This window comes from Carcharhinus amblyrhynchos, chromosome 12 (genome assembly GCF_965287045.1).
Source record: "Carcharhinus amblyrhynchos chromosome 12, sCarAmb.v2.hapA, whole genome shotgun sequence".
Lineage (NCBI taxonomy): Eukaryota > Metazoa > Chordata > Chondrichthyes > Carcharhiniformes > Carcharhinidae > Carcharhinus > Carcharhinus amblyrhynchos.
In genome coordinates, this window is record NC_137335.1 from 1,878,622 (window position 1) to 1,901,089 (window position 22,468).

The 22,468-nt window shown below is 42.7% G+C and overlaps 1 protein-coding gene across 1 annotated transcript in view; it reads left to right on the forward strand.

Moving 5' to 3' along the window:
- The window catches only part of LOC145350730 (aftiphilin-like), a 59,967-nt gene that overhangs the window by 29,409 nt on the left and 8,090 nt on the right, over positions 1-22,468 (forward strand). The window contains exons 3-7 of the mRNA XM_080199969.1: positions 4,459-4,607; positions 4,930-5,056; positions 5,720-5,776; positions 7,361-7,480; positions 15,746-15,806. Coding sequence (XP_080056095.1) covers positions 4,459-4,607; positions 4,930-5,056; positions 5,720-5,776; positions 7,361-7,480; positions 15,746-15,806 — 514 coding nt within the window. The remainder of the gene's footprint in view (positions 1-4,458; positions 4,608-4,929; positions 5,057-5,719; positions 5,777-7,360; positions 7,481-15,745; positions 15,807-22,468) is intronic.

The following is a 22,468-nucleotide window of genomic DNA, read 5'->3' on the forward strand; positions in this document are numbered from 1 at the left end:
AGTAATGTAGAGGGGGGCAAGAATTTCTAGTGTGTGTTCAGGATGTTTCCAGTCCAACAAGGAACGAGGCACTGCTGAACCTGGTTCTTGGGACTAAAGGGGATTCGATAAATGAAGTGGCAGGAGGAGAACGTGTAGGATACAATGATCATTGTATCACAGGGTTCAGACTGGCTCTGGAAACAGACAAAGAACAATGTAGAGAAAGAATAATTAATTGGGAGAAAAGCCAACATCCAAGGAGTAAGAATGGATGAAACAGAATAATTTGGAGTTTACAAAGTAGCTGAATAATGGGCTCCCTTCAAGAAGAATGTCCAGGCACAATCAAACTGTGTCCCTGTGAAAGGGAAAGGTTGGGCCAACCTACCGGAGTTTGGTACAGTGCCACTCGAGCAAAATTCTAGCTCATGGAATAAAAGCAAACGGGACACTTTTACGACAGGTTAGAAACAGTGATGAGAAATAGTTGTTTTTCAGACTGGAGGAAGGTTTGTAGTGAAGTTTTGGGATCCTTGCTCATCCTGTTGTAAATTATGGTGTGAACGTAGAACATAAAACATTTCAGCGCAGTACAGGTCCTTCGGCCCTCGATGTTGCACCGACCTGTGAAAACAAACCTAAAGCCCATCTAATCTACGCAATTCCAATATCATCCATATGTTTATCCAATAACCATTTAAAATGCCCTTAATGTTGGTGAATCCACTACTGTTGCAGACAGGGCATTCCACACCCTTACTACTTTGAGTGAAGAACCTACCTGTGACATCTGTCCTATGTCTATCACCCCTTAATTTAAAGCTATGTCCCATTGTGCTAGCCATCTCCATCTGAGGAGAAAGGCTCTCACTATCCACCCTATCTAATCCTCTGATCATCTTGTATACCTCTATTAAGACCCCTCTTAACCACCTTCTCTCTAACGAAAATAACCTCAAGTCCCTCAGCCTTTTCTCGTAAGACCTTCCCACCATACCAGGCAACATCCTGGTAAATCTCCACTGCACCCTTTCCAATGCTTCCATATCCTTCGTATAATGTGGCGACCAGAACTGTACGCAATACTCCAAGTACAGCCGCACCAGAGTTTTGTACAGCTGCAACATGACCTTGTGGCTCCGAAACTCAATCCCTCTATCAATAAAAGCTAACACACTGTACGCCTTCTTAACAACCCTATCAACCTGCGTGCCAACTTTCAGGGATCTATGCACATGGACACCAAGATCTCTCTGCTCATCCACACTACCAAGTATCTTACCATTAGCCCAGTACTCTGTATTCCTGTTACTCCTTCCAAAGTGAACTCCAGTTGCCACCTCTCAGTCCAGTTCTGCAGTTTATCTATGTCTCTCTGTAACCTGCAACATCCTTCTGCACTGTCCACAACTCCACCAACTTTAGTGTCATCCATAAACTTAATAACCCATCCTTCTACACCTTCATCCAGGTCATTTATAAAAATGACAAACAGCAGTGGCCCCAAAACAGATCCTCGCGGTGCACCACTAGTAAATGAACTCCAGGATGAACGTTTCCCATCAACCACCATCCTCTGTCTTCTTACAGCTAACCAATTTCTGATCCAAACTGCTAAATTACTCTCAATCCCATGCCTCTGTATTTTCTGCAATAGCCTACCATGGGGAACCTTATCATACGCTTTACTGAAATCCATATATACCACATCAACTGCTTTACCCTCATCCAACTCTTTCATCACCTTCTCAAAGAAATCAATAAGGTTTGTGAGGCATGACCTACCCTCCACAAAACTGTGTTGACTATCCCTAATCAAATTATTCCTTTCTAGATGATTATAAATCATATCTCTTATAATCCTTTCCAAAACTTTGTCCACAACAGAAGTAAGGCTCACTGGTCTATAATTACCAGGCTTGTCTCTACTCCCCTTCTTGAACAAGGGGACAATATTTCCTATCTTCCAGTCTTCTGGCACTATTCCTGTAGACAATAATGACCTAAAGATCAAAGCCAAATGCTCTACAATCTCCTCCCTAGCTTCCCAGAGAATCCTAGGATAAATCCCATCCATCCCAGGGGACTTGTCTATTTTCACACTTTCCAGAATTGCTAACACCACCTCCTTATGAACCTCAGCCCCATCTAGTCTAATAGCCTGTATCTCAGTATTCTCCTTGACAACATTGTCGTTCTCCTGTGTGAATTTTGACAAAATATTCATTTAGGACCTCTCCTATCTCTTTGGACTCCATGCACAACTTCCCACTACTGTCCTTGACCGGCCCTAATCTTACCCTAGTCATTCTTTTATTCCTGATGTACCTGTAGAATGCTTTAGGGTTTTCTTTGGTCCTACTTGCCAAAGACTTCTCATGTCCCCTCTTAGCTCTCTCTTTAGGTCCCTCCTGGCTAACTTGTAACTCTCAAGCGCCCTAACGGAGCCTTCACGTCTCACCTTTACATAAGTTTCCTTCTTCCTCTTCGCAAGAAATTCAACTTCTTCAGTAAACCACAGTTCCCTTGCTCGACCGCTTCCTGCCTGCCTGACAGGTACATACTTTTCAAGGACATGCAGTAGCTGTTCCTTGAACAAGCTCCACAGTTCAATGCAGAGAAATGTGAAGTGATTTATTTTAACAGGAACGGTATGGAGAGATGGTATAGAATAGAGAATCCCTAAGTGAGGAGCAAGGACAAAGGGACCACTTTGTATTTGCACATATGTCATTGATAGTGGTCAGGTAGTTTGAGACTGCAGTTAATGCAGAATACAGTATCCTTGGCTTTATTAATAAGGGCAAGAAGATATAAGAACCAAGGAACTTGGAACACTAGTTTGACCTCAGCTGGAGTATTGTGAGCAATCTGGGCAATGTCTTTAGGAAGGATGTGAAGGCATTGGAAAGAGTGCGGAAAAGATTCATGCGGATAGTTCCAGGGATGAGGAATTTCAGGAGATTGATTGGAGAAGTTAAGACTGTCCTCTTAGCAGCAGCGAAGGCTGAAAGGCTGTTTGATAAAGGCATTCAGAGTCATGAGGGGCTTGGACAGAGGCAATTTGGAGAAACTGTTTTCGCTTGTGAAAGGATCGAGAGGACACCAATTTAAAATAATTGGCTCAAGAAGCGTAGGTGACATGAGGACAAACTGTTTGACACAGTGAATGCTTAAGATCTGGAGTTCACTGGGAGTACTCTGGAGGCAGGTTCAGTTGAGGCATTCAGAAGGGAATTAGATTGTTATCTAGAAAGGCAGAATGTGCAGGGTTGTGGGGCAAAGGTGGCAGTGGGACTAGCTGAATTGTCCATTCAGAGCTGGTACAGAAGTGATGGGTGGAATGGCTGTCTCCTGAACTGTAGCAATTCTGTGAAATTAGTTTACCAACATTTTAACTTATTAGCTCAGTTCATGATGTCTGCCTTGTGTTCATTCGGTGTTTTACTGTTAGATGGTGCTCTTATGGATATTATTACAATCTCATCATAGCTGAATACAATCCGTACTATATTGTGGTTATGAAAATTTTGCCCAGGATGCAGTAAGAAAGGAAATTAGTGTTGCATAAGAATATGGAATCTGAATGTCCTCAAACTTCAATTTCTCCCATTCCAGTCATGCTTTGGTGACAGAGCATTCTCTCTGCCACCTTCTTCCGTAGGAAAGAGATGCAAAAGTCTGAAGTCACGTACCAACCAACTCAAAAAACAGCTTCTTCCCTGCTGCTGTCAGACTTTTGAATGGGCCTACCTCACATTAAGTTGATCTCTCTAAACCTAGCTATGACTGTAACACTACATTCTGCACCCTCTCCTTTCCTTCTCTCTGATCGGTATTCTTTGTCTGTATAGCGTGCAAGAAACAATACTTTTCACTGTATACTCATACATGTGACAATAATAAATCAAGTCGAGTATCAGTTAGACTCAGACTGGAAATATGTAGGCTGGGTAAGAAAGTCAGAAGTACTTCCAGAATTTTCTGTTTTCATACAATCACAGTGGTTCAGGAGGAGCAAATGGGACAAAATAGTACACTTGATCAGCATCCCATCCATCACCATCAACGTTCCCTCCACCATTGGCACAGTTTGTCATCTGTGAGATCTACTGCAGCACATAACTAAGCTCCTTTGGCAACATCTTCCATGCCTGTGACCTCTACCATCTACAGGCACAAAATATGTGAAATATATCGCTATTGCTTCACTGTCACTGGGTCAAAATCCTGGAGCTTCCTCTTTAACAGTATATGTGTGTACCTACACCACATGGACTGCAGCAGTTCAAAAAAGCAGCTCACCTTCTCGAGGGCAATTAAAGATGGGCAATAAATGCTGGACTTGACAACGGCACCTACATTCTGTTGAAGATAAAAAACTAGCAACCTAATTGGAGTTACATGTATATTGTACTAATCAAAACTGGAAGAGGGAAAATGCAAACTAATGCCAATTGTTGCTTTTTAATGTAGATGTCGCTGCTAAATCGTCTGGAGCGAGTTTTCCAAACGTGTTTTTCTCTGATGCCAGCTGTTATGGTCACCAAAGAAGAAATCTGTTCTCTTGGACAGCTCCTGCAGTCTGGATTTGGGAAAGGAGAACGGACCAAGGCAAACAATGGGTAAGATTGTGAACACATTACAGAGGATTAATTGTAACAAATTAGGAAAAACTTAACTGAGTGCGATGTGTGTTTCTGATAAAGGCCCTAAATATTGAGCTGGTAAACTTGAGAATAAGTGATAATCAGAATGATCTCTGCATACTGTAGCAAGAAGCGCTGTTCTTTAATAAATCCAATTGTCCGTTTACTGAAACCAAGGCAAATTAAAATCAGTAACAGAAGTATGTTGGTGATCTGCTCCAAACAATGCTGTGAGCGCCAGTGTTTAATTTGCTGCGTCATGTGTTGACAGCTTTGTGTTTTCTGTGGGCTTGTATAGGGAGTTGCTGTCTGTGTGGACGGAGCTGCGGGATGTGGAAGATGCTCATGGCCTGAGGTACCAGTGGGGTGGTTCCCACAGCAACAAAAAGCTTCTGATTTCCCTGGGAATTGATACCAGAAACATAGTAAGTTATGGAGATTGGGGAACAGGGGGAAACGTATTCCATTTATTTATTTTGAGTAAAAAGAGACTCAATTCGAGGCAGCTTTGTTTTCTTACAAAAACAGTTATGCTTCCTGATTCATTCCTTAAGTGCACTGACCCCTGTTGGGGTAAATGAATCATTCTGTAGCAACAGTGTTCCTGTTCTATTTTAGTGAGGTAATCATTTAGTAATTTTGATGGTACTTGTTGGGTGAGAAGAAATCCCTTGTCTTTGAAAGCTGCCATTAGCTGCAAGAATATGAAGCTTTGAGGCAAGTTTGATGTGTCCTCTGAAGTTTGGCACTTGTATAGTAATTTATCAGTACTGCACTGAACTGACAGATTATGAATTGAAACCTCAGAATGGAACTGAAATCCATTATCAAGTTCAAAAGCTTTTATCATCTGAACTGCGCTGACATAACCTCAATAAGAACACGACAGCAATATGGGCAAACCAGTCTCCAACTTTAAAAACTTGTCCAACTCTTAAGTTGCTCATTGGAAATAGAATCGGAAACTGATTATGCACCAGCTTGGTGAGACTCAGGATCATTAAATATGCTTCATTTCTTAAATGTTGATATTTTTACTTCATGCTTTTAGTAAAGTAACACTAAAGTAATTGTTTCTGTTTCAAAAGTTATTTACAGGCCAGAGGAAGCAGCCTGTCATAGTCCCTGCATATGCATCTGGCCTGGTAAGTCCAGTTTTAAATGATATAATGTGGGGGCGATTCTCCCCAAAACGCCAAATTCACGTAAAAACTGGAGTAACTCGCACTGTTTTTTGAGTGGAATTTTCAAAGTGAATCTCTCACATTCTGAACACTGCAGAGTACACTGGCAGGATTCACTCTGAAAATCCGAGAGTGGGACCTATTCCTGCCAGAGAGTCCGGCAGCATAGCGCTGAGTGAGCCACTGCTTGTGCACCAGTCAAGATCAGTGCATACACAGTAGTCCCGCACTGCCAGCTCCCCATTGCTGGTCAGCCCTGTGACCATGCATTGCTGCCCTTCTGACCCCCCACTTCCCCATTGCTGGCCTTCCAGGTCCCTCTGGGCCAGCCTTGATGGCAGCCCCTGACCTCCCACTTCCCTCCCGCGGCTCACGATTGACGGATCTCTGTGCAGAGTGGCAGCGAGTCCCCCCCCCCCCCACCGATTGCTGCCCCATTGGCACTGCCCAGAGGGGAATTCCTGTCTTCAGGTTGGGAGAATCACCCCCATGATATTTTAACTATTTTTAGCTTTGTACAAGTGGCGGCACAATTGGGCCAATGAGCTGTTTGTGCACTCTGTAATTCTATTATTTCCTGAACATTATTGCAACACAACATTTTACAAATATGGCAGATGGAACCAATTTTCTCTGATTGATGATTCAAGTTTTGAAATAAACTAGGTGCATAGATCTTCTTTGACAACCTGGACATCAAGATAGATTTTTTTATAAACTGTGAAAATGACTATCAAACTACTGCAAATGGAAGTGTCATTGTGTGTGAATTGTGGGAAATAGATTTGCTTATTGCCTTTTCATCATGCTGAGAGCACATAATCAGGAAATTGTGCGCTACACTACTTTCTACTTATGCTTCTGCAGCCACACTTTTCAAGTTATGCAAGTTCCACTAGGTGAGGCTTCATGCCAAGAGTGCATAAATTGCAACATTTCATATCTAGGATACACTTGATTTAGGCTATGCTGAACTTACGCAAGACCCTAGTTAGATCTCACCTGGAATGTTGTGTACAGTTTTGGGTGCCATACTGCAGGAAGGATGTTAGCGCATTGGAGAGAGCACAAGAGAGGTTTACAGGAATGGTTCCAGGGATGAGAAACTTCAGTTGTGTGGATAGATTGGGACTGTTCTCCTTGGAGGGAAGGTGGCTAAGAGGACATTTGATAGAGATGCTCAAAATCATGAGGGGGCTGGACAGAGTAGGCAGGGAGAAACTGTTTCCGCTGGTAGCAGGATCACGAATGAGCGGGCACAGATTTCAAGTGATTTGCAGAAGCATTTGTAAAATGAGAACAAACTTTTACATACAGGTGGCTGGGATTGGGAATACACTGGAAGTGTGGTGGAGACAGGTTTCATTGAGGCATTCAGGAGGCCATTAGATGATTATTTGAATAGAAACAATGTGTAGAGGTATGGGGAAAAGGCAGGGGAGCGGCACCAAGTGATGATGCTTGATTGGAGAGCCGGTGTAAACATGATGGGCCGAATGGCCCCGTATGCCATAACAATTATGTGATGTTACTTTTGTTTTTTAGGGCATGTTAGAACCCACCAAAGAACCAGTCAAACCAATATCGGCTGCAGAGAAGATAGCCTCAATAGGTCAAATGTCAAGTGTAATGCCCTCAGAGATGTCTACATCTGATCAAACCCAGGTAAGAATAAAGCATCATTCTTGTTTCACTCATAACCTTACTGAACAGTTAAGATGTCGGGATAAGGAAGAAAATTGCCTAGGATAACTTTGCTGGATGATTTGCCCCTGGCCTGGCTTTTTAAACACAGGCCTGGCTTTTCCTATTCTTTTCATTTCATCATGTTTTTGAACTTTTATTCCAGGTTGAATGGTGGATTGCAATCATTTTCGAGGTTTATAACAATGATTTTTATTTTTGTAGCTGATGGATAAACCCTGTCCTCTTGTGGTGAAATACCTTTCTCATTTTAGAACCCTCCACAGAAATGAGGCAGCCTTTGGAAGAAGAAATGTGAAGAAGAAATTTGTGACATATTAAAAATTCCAGTTTTACTCTTTACCATCCATAAGAAACAGGAACAGGCCATTTAGCCCTACAAGTCTGCTCTGCCATTCAGTAGGATCACAACTGATCAAACATTCCTCATGTCCACTTTCTTGCCCTTTCCCTGTAACCCTTGATTGCCTTATTGATCAAAGATCTATCTATCTCAGCCTTAATATAGACAAGATCTTTCTGTGGCAAGGAGTTCCAAAGACCCACAACCCTCAGAAGAAATTCCTCCTCATCTGTCTTAAATTGATGCTCCTTTACTCTGAGACTATGCCCTCTGATCCTAGACTCTTCCATGACACAGGATATTTACCCTTCTAAGCCTCTTAAGAATCCGATATGCTTCAATGAGATCACCTTATTATTCTAAATTCCAATGAATCGAGTCCCAACCTGTTTATCATTTTCTCAAAAGACAATCCCTCTATACTGGGGATCATAACATAAGAAATAGGAGCAGGGGTAGGCCATCTAGCCCTTCGAGCCTGCCCCGCCATTCAATAAGATCATGGCTGATCTGTCGTGGCTCAGTTCCACATTCCCGCCCTCTCCCCATAACCCTTAATCCCCTCTCTTATCAAAAACCCATCAACCCGCGTCTTAAAAATATTTGGCGAGGTAGCCTCCACCACTTCAACGCGCAGAGAATTCCAGAGATTCACCACCCTTTGAGTGAAGAAGTTCCTCCTCAACTCCGTTCTAAACCGCCCCCCCTTTATCTTGAGGCTGTGCCCCCTAGTCCTACTATCCTTTCTGAGCAGGAAGAGTCTCTCCACCTCTATCCTATCCATCCCATTCATCATCTTATATGTCTCAATGAGATCTCCCCTCATTCTTCTAAACTCTAACGAGTACAAGCCTAGTTTATTCAGCCTCTCCTCATAGCTCAACCCCCTCAACTCTGGCATCAGCCTAGTAAACCTCCTCTGCACTCCCTCCAAGGCCAAAATATCCTTGCATAAGTACAGTGCCCAAAACTGCACACAGTACTCCAGCTGCGGCCTCACCAATGCCCTATACAGCTGCAGCAAGACCTCCCTACTTTTATATTCAATCCCCCTCGCTATGAAGGCCAGCATCCCATTCGCCTTCCTGACCACCTGCTGCACCTGCAGGCTGGGTTTTTGCGACTCATGCACAAGGACCTGATGAATCCTGGTGAACCTTCTCTGAGCTGCCTCCAGTGAATTAATATCTTTATTTAAAGGGACAGGAACTGCTCAGTGCTCCAGATGTGGTCTCACCAGTACCTTGTACAGTTGCAGCAAGACTTCCCAACTATTACACTCCAACCCCCTTGAAATAAGGGCCAACATTCCAGTAGCCTTTCTGATGACCTGTACCTGTCTGCTAGCTTTCTGTATTCAGTGCACAAGTACCCCCCAAGTCCCTCTGTATTGCAGTTTTTCTTCATTTAAATAAAATTCTGTCCTTTTGTTCTCCCTTCCAAAATGAACTTCACATTTTCCCATATTATGCTTCTTTTGCTAACTTTTTATCCACTTTCGTAACCGATCAATATCGCAACAAAGCAATTAAGAGGAAAGTGAAGTAAAAGGCATTATTTTGATGCAAACCAAATGTGAACAAAAATTGATTTGCAGTATAAATTAAAGATATAAGGTGGAGGAAATGAGTATCAGTTTATTTACATGCAGGGAATTGATGCATTTTATATGGTCAATACAGGATTATTATATAAAAAATAAAAATGCCTCCTTTTGAATGCAATTGCTTTAGTACCATTATAGAATATCAATGGTCCCTCAATTTATATTGGAACAATAAACAGGATTGGTCCAAGTCAGCACAGATTCATTAAAGGGAAATTGTGCTTGACAGATCTTCTGGAAATTTTTGAGGATGTGACCAGTAGAGTGGACGAGAGTGAACCAGTGGATGTTGTGTATCTGGACTTTCAAAAGGCTTTTGACAAGGTCCCATGCAAGAGAATAGCAAGCAAAGTTAAACCTCATGTTACTGGGGGTAATATATTGATGTGGATAGAGAACAGGTTAGCAGACAGGAAACACAGAGTGGGAATAAATGGGTCATTTTCAGTGTGGCAGGCAGTGACTAATGGGGTATTGTAGGGTTCTGTACTGGGACCTCAGCTATTCACAATATACTTTAATGAATTGGATGAAAGAATTGAATACAATATCTCCAAATTTGCAAACGACACTTAGCTGGGTGGCAGTGTGTGCTGTGAGGAGGATGCTAAGAGGCTCCAGGGTGACTTGGACAGGCTGGCTGAGTGGGTGAGTACTTGGCAAATACAATATAATGTGGATAAATGTGAGGTTATGAGAAACGAGAAGACTCCTCTTCACAGAAAAGTAATCAAACAAATGGGTGTTGAGCTAAAGGAGGGAATGTCGGAGAGCTAACAGCATTAGTCAGTGTTGTGGTTTTTAAGGAGTATCTTGAAAGAGGAGAGGGGATTTGAACAGCGATGTGGTTTGGGGGCAGGAATTCTACAGCTGATATAGGGCAGAAAAAGGGAGGCTAGCACAAGAGGGCAGAGTTTGGGGTGGAATGGGTTTGTAGGGCTAGGGAGAGGGTACAGAGGTCATGATGGAATTTAAACATCAAGGTGAGAAATTTGAATTTGTTGTGTGGTCACTGATGTCTATGAGGAAGGGGCAACGGGTGATTGTGGCACAGCAGAATTTTGGCAACCTCCCAGGAGGACAGATTTAATAGAGTTTACAGGTAACAATTAGTTGCTGAAACCAAAGATACTAACTTCAATCTGAGCAATGTTCAGCTAGAGGAAATTGGCTTATCCAATCCTGGACATCAGACAATCAATCTAATGAAACACAGGCAGTGGGGGGGGGTTGAAGTAGGAAGTGAGATGTAGGACTGGGTGTCATCAGCATTTATATGGAAGCCAGCACTGTCGATAATGTCACTAAGAGACAGTAAGCAGATGAAGTGGGCACCCAAGGTACTTTAGCAGCTCCAGAGATTATTGAAAGGGCTGACTAGAGAGGCAATTGCTCACAATGCTGTAACTATCATTGGATGGCACAGTAAGAAGTCTCACAATATCAGGTTAAAGTCCCACAGGTTTATTTGGTAGCACGACCTTTCGGAGCATTGCTCCTTCATCAGATGAGTCATGGACTTTAACCTGATGTGGTGAGACTACTTAGTATGCCTACCCAAGTTCAACACTGGCATCTCCACATTAACCAATTGATGCCATTCAACTGAGCTGTGTGATAGAAGAAAGATCTTGGAGGAGGATGCAGTGGACTGCCAGGTTAACACTGAAAAATCCCAGTTGGTTGACTCCGTGATTTTAAGAGCTTTTTGTGCATCAAAACACTCAGATTTTGGTACATCCCAAAACATTCATTTAGCTTTCCTTAATGCATTTTGGTTGAAGGCAAGCGACAGTTGTTTTGTCACCCCAAATTGCCAATGTAGGAAATTCCAGTTTGTTTGAGAGCCCTTCAGTTAAATTTAATTCACTGCTATGTCCCAGTCAGCAGTCTGGTCCTTTCAAATAAGAACCATTATAGTACATGTTTATTATCTGGTCGATGCAAGGAAGTGGCATTGTATTTTGCCCCTCTTCTTCACTCTCTCTACTCGATGTTTCCCCTGTGGGTTGGGGAATGCACCTGCAGACAGGCCGAATCGAGGCCAGAGGGTCACAGTGGCAGTGCAGATATTTTTGAACTGAGATTGTAGTGCTTGATTATGACTTGAGTTTTCTAAGGGTTAGTGCATGTCAGAATGGCAATACTGCTGTAGTTGTCTATTTGAACCTACAGAGAAAGCTTGCCTTTGGATTCTGTCTTGGTTCATTTGATTTCTTCGTATCTCAACCAGAAAATCTCTCTCTCTGCCTAATATTTGACAGAAGACAATAAAACAGCTGTTTTCAGTTGTGTCAATGTGCTTTTCACAAGTGACACGCTCTCACCTCGGGAACGATTAGTGATGTGAGAGATTTAGAGGTCATTGCACGAAGGCATGTTTGCCTGCCTGGTCCATTTCACACATTTTATTCCAGGATAAAAGTAACATGAGCTTAGAGGGTAGACGGCCTTTCAATATTATGCATTGTTCTATACCTTTTTCATGTTGTCCCCTCATCCTCCCTTAATTCAAAAGTTATGATGATGATGAATGTTCCATTTTATAGAATCATAAAATTCCTACAGTGCAGAAGGAGGCCATTCAGCCCATTGAGACTGCACTGACAACAATCCCACCCAGGCCTTATCTCTGTAACCCCATGTATCTACCCAACTAATTTCGCTGATGCCAAGGGGAAATTTAGCAGGGCCAATCATCCTAACCTGTACGTCTTTGGACTGTGGGAGGAAACTGGAGCACCTGGAGAGCCCTCGCAGACACGGGGAAAACATGCAGACTCTGCACAGACAGTGACCCAAGCTGGGAATCGAACCCGGGTCCCTGGCGTTGAGGCAACAGTGCTAACTGCTGTCACCATGCTTACCATGAAAGACAGGATTTTTAGTTTCTGAACCCCTTGTCCTGCAATCTCGTTGGCTGCCTGACAGGCGGCTCTGACATTCAACACCACCATGGCTGATCTTATCTCTGCCTCATCCCCACCTTCCTGCCCCACTCCCACTGATTGATCTCAAATTTGATTGTGTTTCTGTGTCCACTGCACTGTGGGGGTCAAGAATTCCACAGGTTCACAACCCTTTGAGCGAAGTAATTTATTTATTCATTAGTGTCACAAGTATGGCCCACAGTAACACTGCAACAAAGTCAGTGCGAAAATCCCCCCGTGGCCACACTCCATCACCTGCTTGGATTCACTGAGGGAGAATTTAGCATGGCCAATGCACCCAACTAGCACATTGCCCCCCCCCCGACCCTGGGAGGAAACCGGAACACCCGGAGGGAACCCACCCAAACACAAGGAGAACGTGCAGATTCCACACCGAAAGCAACTCAAGCCGGGAACGGAACCCGGGTCCCTGGCCCTGTGAGGCAGCAGCACCAACCACTGTGCCATTGTGCTGCCCTATCTCTGCCACCCCTGAGCCTAAAACTATGGCGGCCTCTGATGTTTCAGCAGGAATCTTTAACTCAAATCCACCAACATTCCACCTGATGCTCAACTATTGAGGAATGGCAATGACTGCAAAGATCCAACCTCCCTCAGTGCTAATACTCTAGTGAATTCACACAGGATCAAGGATTTTAGTAGCAAGAAGATTAGTATTCAGCTCCAATACATTTTTGCATTATTTCTTGGATTTATGCTTGAATACTTGTTTGAAATTGGGCCGAACCCCAGTTCTACAGGAATGTGTTTTGCAGTCTTTTAACCTTCTCCAAACCTTAATTCACAGGCTTCTTGTGGAATCCCCACTAGTTTACTGCTTTTTTGTTTGAAAATGATGCCTAGCTGGATTTCTGTTAAACCCAATTTGGGACTGGAATCTAGATTTACAAAAACCATTGAACCATCCGTTTGCCACAATTCACCTGATTTAAAATTCCTTAAAACCTGTTGTCAGCAACAGCTATGCACCTTCATTACAGACCAACTCGGTAATGTGTCGTTCTCTGGATTGTGTATAGAAGGAGGTCATGCTGAGTCATTTTTAGTGATTAGATTACCCAACTGCCGAGATACACTTAAAGCTTTGTCAAGCGCACTGAATACTATTGTAAGTCCAGCCACTTATTCATTTACTGTGGAACAAGGATACAAGGGTACCTTGAGTACTAATGTATAGCTTAAATGGATAATAGAATTCAGGCTCTGTTTTCTAATTCGGGCCATCCTGTGGTTGTTTCTCCTCCCTCTAAAAGTCAGTCAGGTGAAAAGATGCAATTTTGTCTGCAATGTGACTCTCCCAGGCCTTTAGAATGTTTACAGATATATTCTAAGATTAGAAGGCCCAAACGAGTAACCAATCCGTCTATATCCACTGTGCATAAGAAAACCGCCTGCATTCGCTCTCTGGCTGATAGGTGCATGAGAAACCTCAAACTGACTTGCTTTCCCTTCTTGCCACTCCTGATTTTTGTGGGAATTTGACCTGCATACTATCCTACCAGCACAGTGATCAGCAAGTAAACTTCCTGAACCATCTCATCATTTTATTTAGTTGCATCATATTCAAGATGAGCTAGCACAGGCAAAAGTTACTGTATTTTGATGCTACTGTTGTTTGGCACTGTTGTCAGGCTTGAATCATTTTAATTACTGGGATTTTATGATCTCCATTTGCTCCACTGTTTGAGTGGAGACCTAACTGAAGGAGATGAATGTCTCATGTTGTATTTTTCACATTCTTTGGAAATTTCTCTGGCTCTTAATCTGTAAAAGTTGGCGAGAGTTATATCAGTTGTGCCAAATTTCCTTAGTCTTCTGAGAAAGTAGAGGCGTTGGTGAGCTTTCTTAACTATAGTGTCGGTGTTGGGGGGCCAGGGTGGGTTGTTGGTGCTCTGGACATTTCTACTTTGTCCACGTTGATGTTCTCCTTTACTCTTCCTGAAGTCAATGACAATCTCCTTCATTTTGTTGACATTGAGGGAGAGATTATTGTCATTGCACCAGTTCACCAGATTCTCCATCCCTGTCTCGTCATTCTCAGGAATCTGATCCCTATGGTGGTATCATCAGCAAACTTGAAAATCGAGTTGGAGGGGAGTTTGGTCACACAGTCATAGGTGTGTAAGGAGTTTAGTAAGGGGCTGAGGACACAGCTTTGTGGGGCAGTGGTGTTGATGATTGCGGAGGGGATGTTGTTGCCTATCCTTACTGATTGTGGTCTGAGTTAGGAAGCTCAGTCATAGAGGGAGGAGATGAGTTTTGTAGGAATAATGGTGTTGAAAGCTGAGCTGTAATTAATAAACAGGAGGTGAGAAGTAATTTTTTACTCTGGATAAATGTGAACAGTGGGAAGCAGTGTGCATTGTATGAGTTGCAAATGTACCTGGGAGAAGTCGAGAGTTTAAAACTACTAATGCTGGAAATTGGAAATAAATTGGAAGCAGAGAGTCAGCATTGTTGGAGGAAGCGGGCAAACATTTTAGGTGTGCATCTTTCTGCAAATGTTTCTCATGTCTTTACCCACCTCTACCCAGCTCTGTCCCTCAGCTTAAAGGGATCTACATCTGAAACATTGAATTGTGTCTAGTCTCCCAACAAATAGTGACTAGCCTCTGTTTCCAATTCTTGATGGTTTTATTTTAGAAGCCAGCAGAGATGATAGAGTTGCAGAAACCTCTTTCAAAAAGTTTCCATTGTCTGTTGTGATGCACTCTTATTCCAGAACATTCTGGTATGTTCCCAGGGGTGTTAGAAGATTATGAAATACCCTTTCCATCGGTTTTCCTAATCTCCTTTGTTCCTGTTCACTGCTCACTCCCTTTCTGGAAAACAGCTCAAGTACTTCAGCCAAATGAGCATAGTTGTTGTATTGGTCATGATGCTCGTGCCATCAGAGTATTCCGTTGGAAAGGGTGTCCAATTGAGCTTAATTTTTGTCCACATGTTCACTTCCAGCAAAGATTGCTGCCAGTAATCTGGATGATTTTTTCCCTCTTTTAGCACAGATGTATTTTACTCTGGTTGTCCTGGTCAGTACAAACCAGGAGCCGAACCTGGCACAGGCACCTTTTTGGTCTGTCTGGCTTGGAGACAGCTCCTTCGTCTGGAGGTGTTTACTTGCTGCCTCCTTCCTCATTGCTTTAGAGAACAATGTCTTTGTTTAGCATAATGTAAACTTCTTTGAGAATCGTGTGTTATGGACAATTACAGTAGAGTTGGGGGAATACTTGCCAAAATTGTCAACTTTCATGTTAATTTTGGAGTGGGACATCTATTTCTCTTGTCAGCCTGTTCCGGTGTAATGTAATGTTTTCTTTTCTCCCCAGGATCACGTCCCGCCTGTGCAGTTTGACTGGAGTAGCAGTGGCCTTACTAATCCTCTTGATGGTACGTCCCTGCGTAGAGCCTCTGGCACCAGAGCTGGAGTTAAGAAAGCTGCCAAGTTCAGACAGACCTCTCTCTGCTGATTCTTTTACTTTCCATTTCTTCCTCACCTGTGGAAATCCTTGCTTTATTGATGTGTGCAACCTTAATTGCATATGCACATCTCCACAATTCGAAATGAGAGAATGTGGGCAATAGGAAACTAAAAGTGCACTCCTATATCTACTCACTGACTTTCACTATTTTAATTCTTTTCCTTTTATTACAATAACCTTACAAAACTGCACAATATTGGTGTACCAGATTGCATTTGCCTAAACCAGCTGATTTTATGATCAAAGTATTTTAAGTTTTGAAGCATTAATTCCTGTTTTCCTCATGAAAAATTATTGCAATTTTAATGTGGGAAGCAGCAACATTTGTTCAATTTTCCAATACAAGTTCTGCCCACATTTTGAAGAGATGTGTATATGTAGAGAAAGTCAACTGGGTTAATTGAACCAAGGCAAGTACAATGATACATTTCTATCATTGTGATATATTGCAAGTTATAGTAAATGATTCTAAATGCATGATGTAGGGTATTAAACTTTAAAAATTTCAGAATGAACATGCAACAAGACTTGTCTCCTGTCCCTAGGATACTTCCCCTCTCCTATTTTATGATCTACATTTCTTTTTGACTACAAAGTTTCTCAAACAGAGATTTATTTATGAAGTTTGCTGTAACAAACAGAATAAGTAATTTGCTCAGCGTTGATTGCTTTTGAATGTTGCATGATGCCTGATATCAGTGAGCTAATGCATTTCAAGTTTCTCTGTGTGTAAATACTTGCTAACATTTGACTTGACTCTAAGTATAAAGTTGATCTGAAATGGGCAATACTACATCATGCATTGGCTTTTTAACCCTTTGAACACTCAATTTTGTGGGTTGTCTACTGCCGATTATATTGCAACTGGCATTTTATAAACTTAAAGTATTATGTAACCGAACATAGATCTATAATAGTAAACAGTAAATTATTGGCATAAAGTTAAAGAATGATTTTATTAAGTCCTTCGGCAGTACTCCAGGGGTTAATCATGTGGGTTTGATCTAAAGTCCTGTTTTACAAATTCCTTACTGAGAAGTGGAAGGAAAGCCTGGGTCAGTCTCTGTTGTTTTGGTGTTCGTTAACTACTCCAATCAAACCTTCCTTCTCACTATTACACCTAATCCTTTCTGCTTGTAACTCATTTGTCTGGCTTTCTGAGTGCAAAGTAGACAATAAGTTTCTTTTTCTTTTAAACGGAAATTCTGTGCCTCAGCTATGTCATTGAGGAAAGTACATAAGCTCTGTGTTACCTGTGTATTGTAACTAATACTGATTGTGAAACGGGTTGATTTATCAACTTACTTCGATATTGGCTGATTAATCCTGAAACTGTTTTGAATGTTTATGTTTCTAGTATGTAGTAATGATAACCTGCATGTTGAAGTTTGTCTCTTCCCCTTTCTGAACCCCCTTTCTTCCTGGCTTTCCCTCTGTCTGCTGCCAACATGGTTACTCAAGCTAATGGAGCTTCCTCTATTCTGAGCCTCGATCTCTTTGGGCTCGTGGATGACACTAGCTCTGGCAACAGTAGCATGATCCCAGGTCAGCAGAATGTCTTAACTGCAACCTGTTATAATTCTAACACTGTGATAACTTGACTCTTTTCCCATGGACAGAATAGTGTTCATCCAATTGGCATCAGAACCTTCTGATTTGAGTAAGAAGTCTCACAACACCAGGTCAAAGTCCAACAAGTTTATCTGGAGTCAGGTGAGTCATTGACCTGATGAAGGAGCAGCACTCTGAAAGTTTGTGATTCCAAATAAACATGTTGGACTTTAAGTTGGTGTTGAGAGACTTATTATTGTGCCCACCCCAGTCCAACGCTGGCATCGCCACATCATGGCCACCTTCTGATATGAGGCAACAATGTTTTACATCCAATTGAAAAGTTAAATGTTTTAAAATGCAGCTGGTTTTCAAATCTGAAACCTGCACAATACATTATTTGGCCATTCTATCTAAAGGAGGGTGTGTAACATTCTGTTTTGTCTGTATATGTTTATGTATGTTCCAATATTCTCAGATCTAAAGTCCAGCCACTCTGGAAATGTATTTCCTCTCTGACTAGTGAACTTGGATCAACCGCTTTTTTCAGATTTCTGGTGTTCTTTGTTGTTGGTATATGGACTGGCTAGGTGACATTTATTGTACCTTGTGAGTTGTCTTGGTTGTGGACGGTGGGCTTTCCCCTTGAAACCCTGGAGGGTTTCCCTTTAAATCCCATTCACCAGCCTTGCTGCTCTGCCTTGATGTGATATCGAGTCAAATATTGTCTTCATGTTGAGGCACTGGATCAAGCCTGTGACAGAGCCTATAACCCAGTGCTTCTGCTGGGTCTGCTACTTTGCTGAGGTGTTACTTGATGACAATGTTAATATCTCCTATCACATGACTGATGTTTGGGAAGGGGCCAAGGGGATAATCAGCTGGATAGAGTTATTATGCCCTTGTGGTTGGGCCATCTTTCACATTGTCAGTTAGATGCCACTTTGACATTACTTCAGTAACTTATCCAGTGCACAGGTCTAAGCACAGTGCCAGGGTTGGTAACTTCTGCTATGTCCAATGTACTGAATGTTTTCATGTCACATGGGGCGATCACGGGAGGAGGTCCAATGGGATCATCCACATGACGATTTTGGCTGGATGATTGGAGAAACCTCAGCCTTGTCCTTGTACTTGCGCACAGGTTGAAGGTGCGGATGCTCGTGAAGCCTCCTCCTATTGGGTTGTCCCCATTATTTGTGGCTCAATATTGTAGGGCTGCAGAGTATTCCCCTGATCTGTTATTTCTGCAACTGCATAGCCCTTTCTGCTAGCCACTTTTGTGTTTGATGTGCAGGTAGTCCTTTGTAACAGCTTGACTAGGTTCTTGCAAAGAAATGGCTCCTGGCAGAGTTCTCTATACTTTGCATTGAACACACAGTCTGTCCTCTCCGTCATCTTAAATCACAGCCAGCGCTATTTGTGATCACTTTCCTGTATTTCTCCTCACTCCATTACAGAGAAATCCACATGAGTTGCTTTCCTTTTCAAGTGTACGCGCATTCCCTTTGAGATGCATCCAGTTCCTTTAATTATTCATGTATGTTGTAAGTTTGGCTGATAAAAATTTCTTGCTGTTTTCTCCTCTCCACCTTTCTTCTGGAGATGCGGTGTGCAGCAAAGTTACACCCACCTTTTTTCAAGAAAACTGATGGCACACCGTCTTTGTCCAACTTTAGCATCTTGGAATTTCAGTACACAGTGGTTTCACGGGGAAGTCATTTGTCTCACTTTTTGTTTGCCACATCTTCCAAATCTATATCGTTCTGCTTGCATGTAATAGTTTTCCTTTTAAAACCTTTGCATTGGTGTCTTTACCTTTAGATATACTGCTAGCCACTGCGAATAACAGGTGCCTTTACATAGAAAACCACAGCACAAACAGGCCCTTCGGCCAACAAGTTGCGCTGATCATATCCATACCTACTAGGCCTACCTATAATCCTCAATCCCATTAAATTTACAAATAGGATTTTCCTGCTTTAATTAATAGCTGGTAAAACAGCACTGTTAATAATGTAGAAAATAACTTTCCTTTGAACTAAGATTATTTATGTGCCTTATATTTTAACACTCAATTCTCCCAAGAAGAAGTGGTCAAGAAGGCACATGGTGTACTGGCCTTCATTAATCGAGGGATTGAGTTTAGGAGTCGGGAGGTAATGCTGCAACTTTATAAGACCCTTGTCAGACCCCACTTGGAGTACTGTGCGCAGTTCTGGTAGCCTCACTACAGGAAGGATGTGGAAGCTATTGAGAGGGTGCAGAGGAGATTTACAAGGATGTTCCCTGGATTGGGAGGCATGCCTTATGAGGATAGGTTGAGGGAGCTAGGGCTCTTCTCCCTGGAGAGAAGGTGGTTGAGAGGCGACCTGATAGAGGTTTATAAAATGTTGAAAGGAATAGATAGGGTGGATTCTCGAAGGCTATTTCCCAGGGCTGAAATGGTCGCTACGAGAGGACACAGGTTTAAGGTGCTGGGGAGCAGGTACAGAGGAGATGTCGGGTAAGTTTTTCACTCAGGGTGGTGAGTGAGTGGAATCGGCTGCCGTCAGTGGTGGTAGAAGCGAATTCGCTGGTGTCTTTTAAAAGACTTCTGGATGAGTATATGGGATCTAATGGCATTGGAAGTTGCAGATAGTTCTGTGGCTTGGTAGGTATAGATGTGATTGGCGCAACTTGTGGGCCGAAGAGCCTGTTTGTGCTGTCGTGTTCTATGTAAAATCAGTTGGTATTGTCTTGTTTAAATACAAGTAAAGAAGGAAGCAAGATCCCTGCTTTTATATAGCACCTCACTACATTAGTATAGGAATACCTCTGCTTCACACTTGTTTAAGTGCAAGCTCATAGTTGGAACAGTGATTAGCACTCACGCCTCACAGTGCCTGGGACCTGGGTTTGATTCCTGGCTTGGGTCTCTGTCGATGCGGAGTTTGCACGTTCTCCCCATGTCTGCGTGCTCTGGTTTCCTCCTACACTCCAAAGATGAGTGGGTTAGGTTGATTAGCCATGCTAAATTGACCCTAGTTTTGGGGGGGCATTAGCAGAGGAAAATAGGTGGGGTTACAGGTATTGGGTGGGATTGTTATCGGTGCAGACTTGATGGGCCAAATGGCTGCCTTCTGCCCTGTAGGGATTCTATGAATTCTGATTTCAAAATGAGAAACCTGGAAGTGAATTCTGTCTCAATGCATTCAGTGCACCTGAAATGTGAGGGAATGAACTAGTGAGTAAACACAGCTGTCTGGGATTGTCATTAATGTAAATGATTTAAGCACCTGTCCCTTTCATAGAATCATAGAAACCCTACAGTACAGAAAGAGGCCATTCGGCCCATCAAGTCTGCACCAACCACAATGTCACTTAGTCCCTACCCCCAAATCCCTACACATTTTACCCGCTAATCCCTCTAACCTACGCATCTTAGAGTATGTTTTGAGTGAGTGGGACTGTACTTCAAAGAAACAAGATGCTTCTTGAGCAATGTAACAGTGCTTTGCACACAGCACTCAATTTGGCGCCAGGGGCAGATAACCATCACATTTTGAAGCTGGAACAAAGTTGGGTCCTTAAGGTGTTTAATTGTTCCACAGCAGTAAAAGCTGCAACTTGAGAGAACACTTGTGAACCCAGGGAGGGTACCTATCAGAGGATGACTCTGGATCAGTTTTAACCCGATGGAAACCGGGATGGAGGGGGATTCGATCCTATGGAAGAAAGCGGGGAAAGAATCTGGTTACAGCTCTAGTTGGTGCCCATAATGTTCTGTAAAGAGCTGAGAGGGCTGTTTGTGAGATCTGTAACGAGGTAAGTGCTGAAGTACACTCAGATGCTTCAACGTGATTGGCAGTGACGTCAGCACAGCAGTATTTACAGTTTTAAAAAGTCAACGTTCTTTCATAAATCGAGATGAATTGCTCCTTCAAAGGCTAGCATGGACATGAAGGGTCAAATGGCCTCCTTTCGTGCTGTAACCATTTTATGATTTGAACTAGGCCCAAACAGTTTTTGAAGTTAATATCATCATGTTTGGGAAACAAACTCAATATGATTAAATCATGAATGGTTACAGCAGGAGGAGGCTATTTGGCCCATCGTGTATCTGCTAGCCCTCTGAAAGAACAATTCCTCTAGTGGCATCACCACAGACTTTTCCCCATAGTTCTGCAAAGTTTTCCTTTTCAGATAATGATCCAGTTCCCTATGGAAAGCCATGACTGGGTCACGCCACACCACACTCAGGCAAAATGGCAGAACCGTAAGAGAGTTTTTCCTATGGGAACATCTGTTCATTCTGAAGTTAACTTTTCATCTTTTCTTTTTGGTTTCTTTTGTTGTGCTTGGTTTAAGGGAACAGTAGTAAATAAAGAGGAAGGCTATCTAATTTTATGGAACCTTCTCATTATTGCTTTGTTATTCTGTGTGAGCGCAGAGAGTGTGCTGTCGGATTGTATACACAGGTATTGTTACAACCTTGTGTACGTCACTGACAAGCATACATCAGGAGCTGCAGCTGTCTGTGTTTTCACCTCTCTTTTTCCCCTGCCCCGTCTGGAGATGAATTGTAATGGCCAGCTATCACCCCCTGTTGACCTAAGTCATCAGTAGTATAAAAACAAAGTGCTGGAGCATAGTAGTTCCAGAAAAGAGTCATATTGAACTTGAAACGATAGCTTGGTTTGTCTCTCCACAGACGCTGTGAGACCAGAGTTTTTCCAGCATTTTCTGCTTTTATTTCAGATCTCCAGCATCCGCAGTATTTTTGCTTTTAGTTGAAGTTATTAGCGGCCTGCATTGAATAGAGAACCATTCTTAATTGCTGATTGCTATATAACCTCACTGCTACCTCACAGTGTCAGGGACTTGGGTCACTGTCTGTGCAGAGCCTGCATGTTCTCCCCATGTCTGTGTGGGTTTCCCCCAGGTGCTCCGGTTTCCTCCCACAGCCCAAAGATGTGCAGGTTAGGATGATTGGCCCTGATAAATTGCCCCTTCATGTCAGGGGAACTGGCTCGGGTA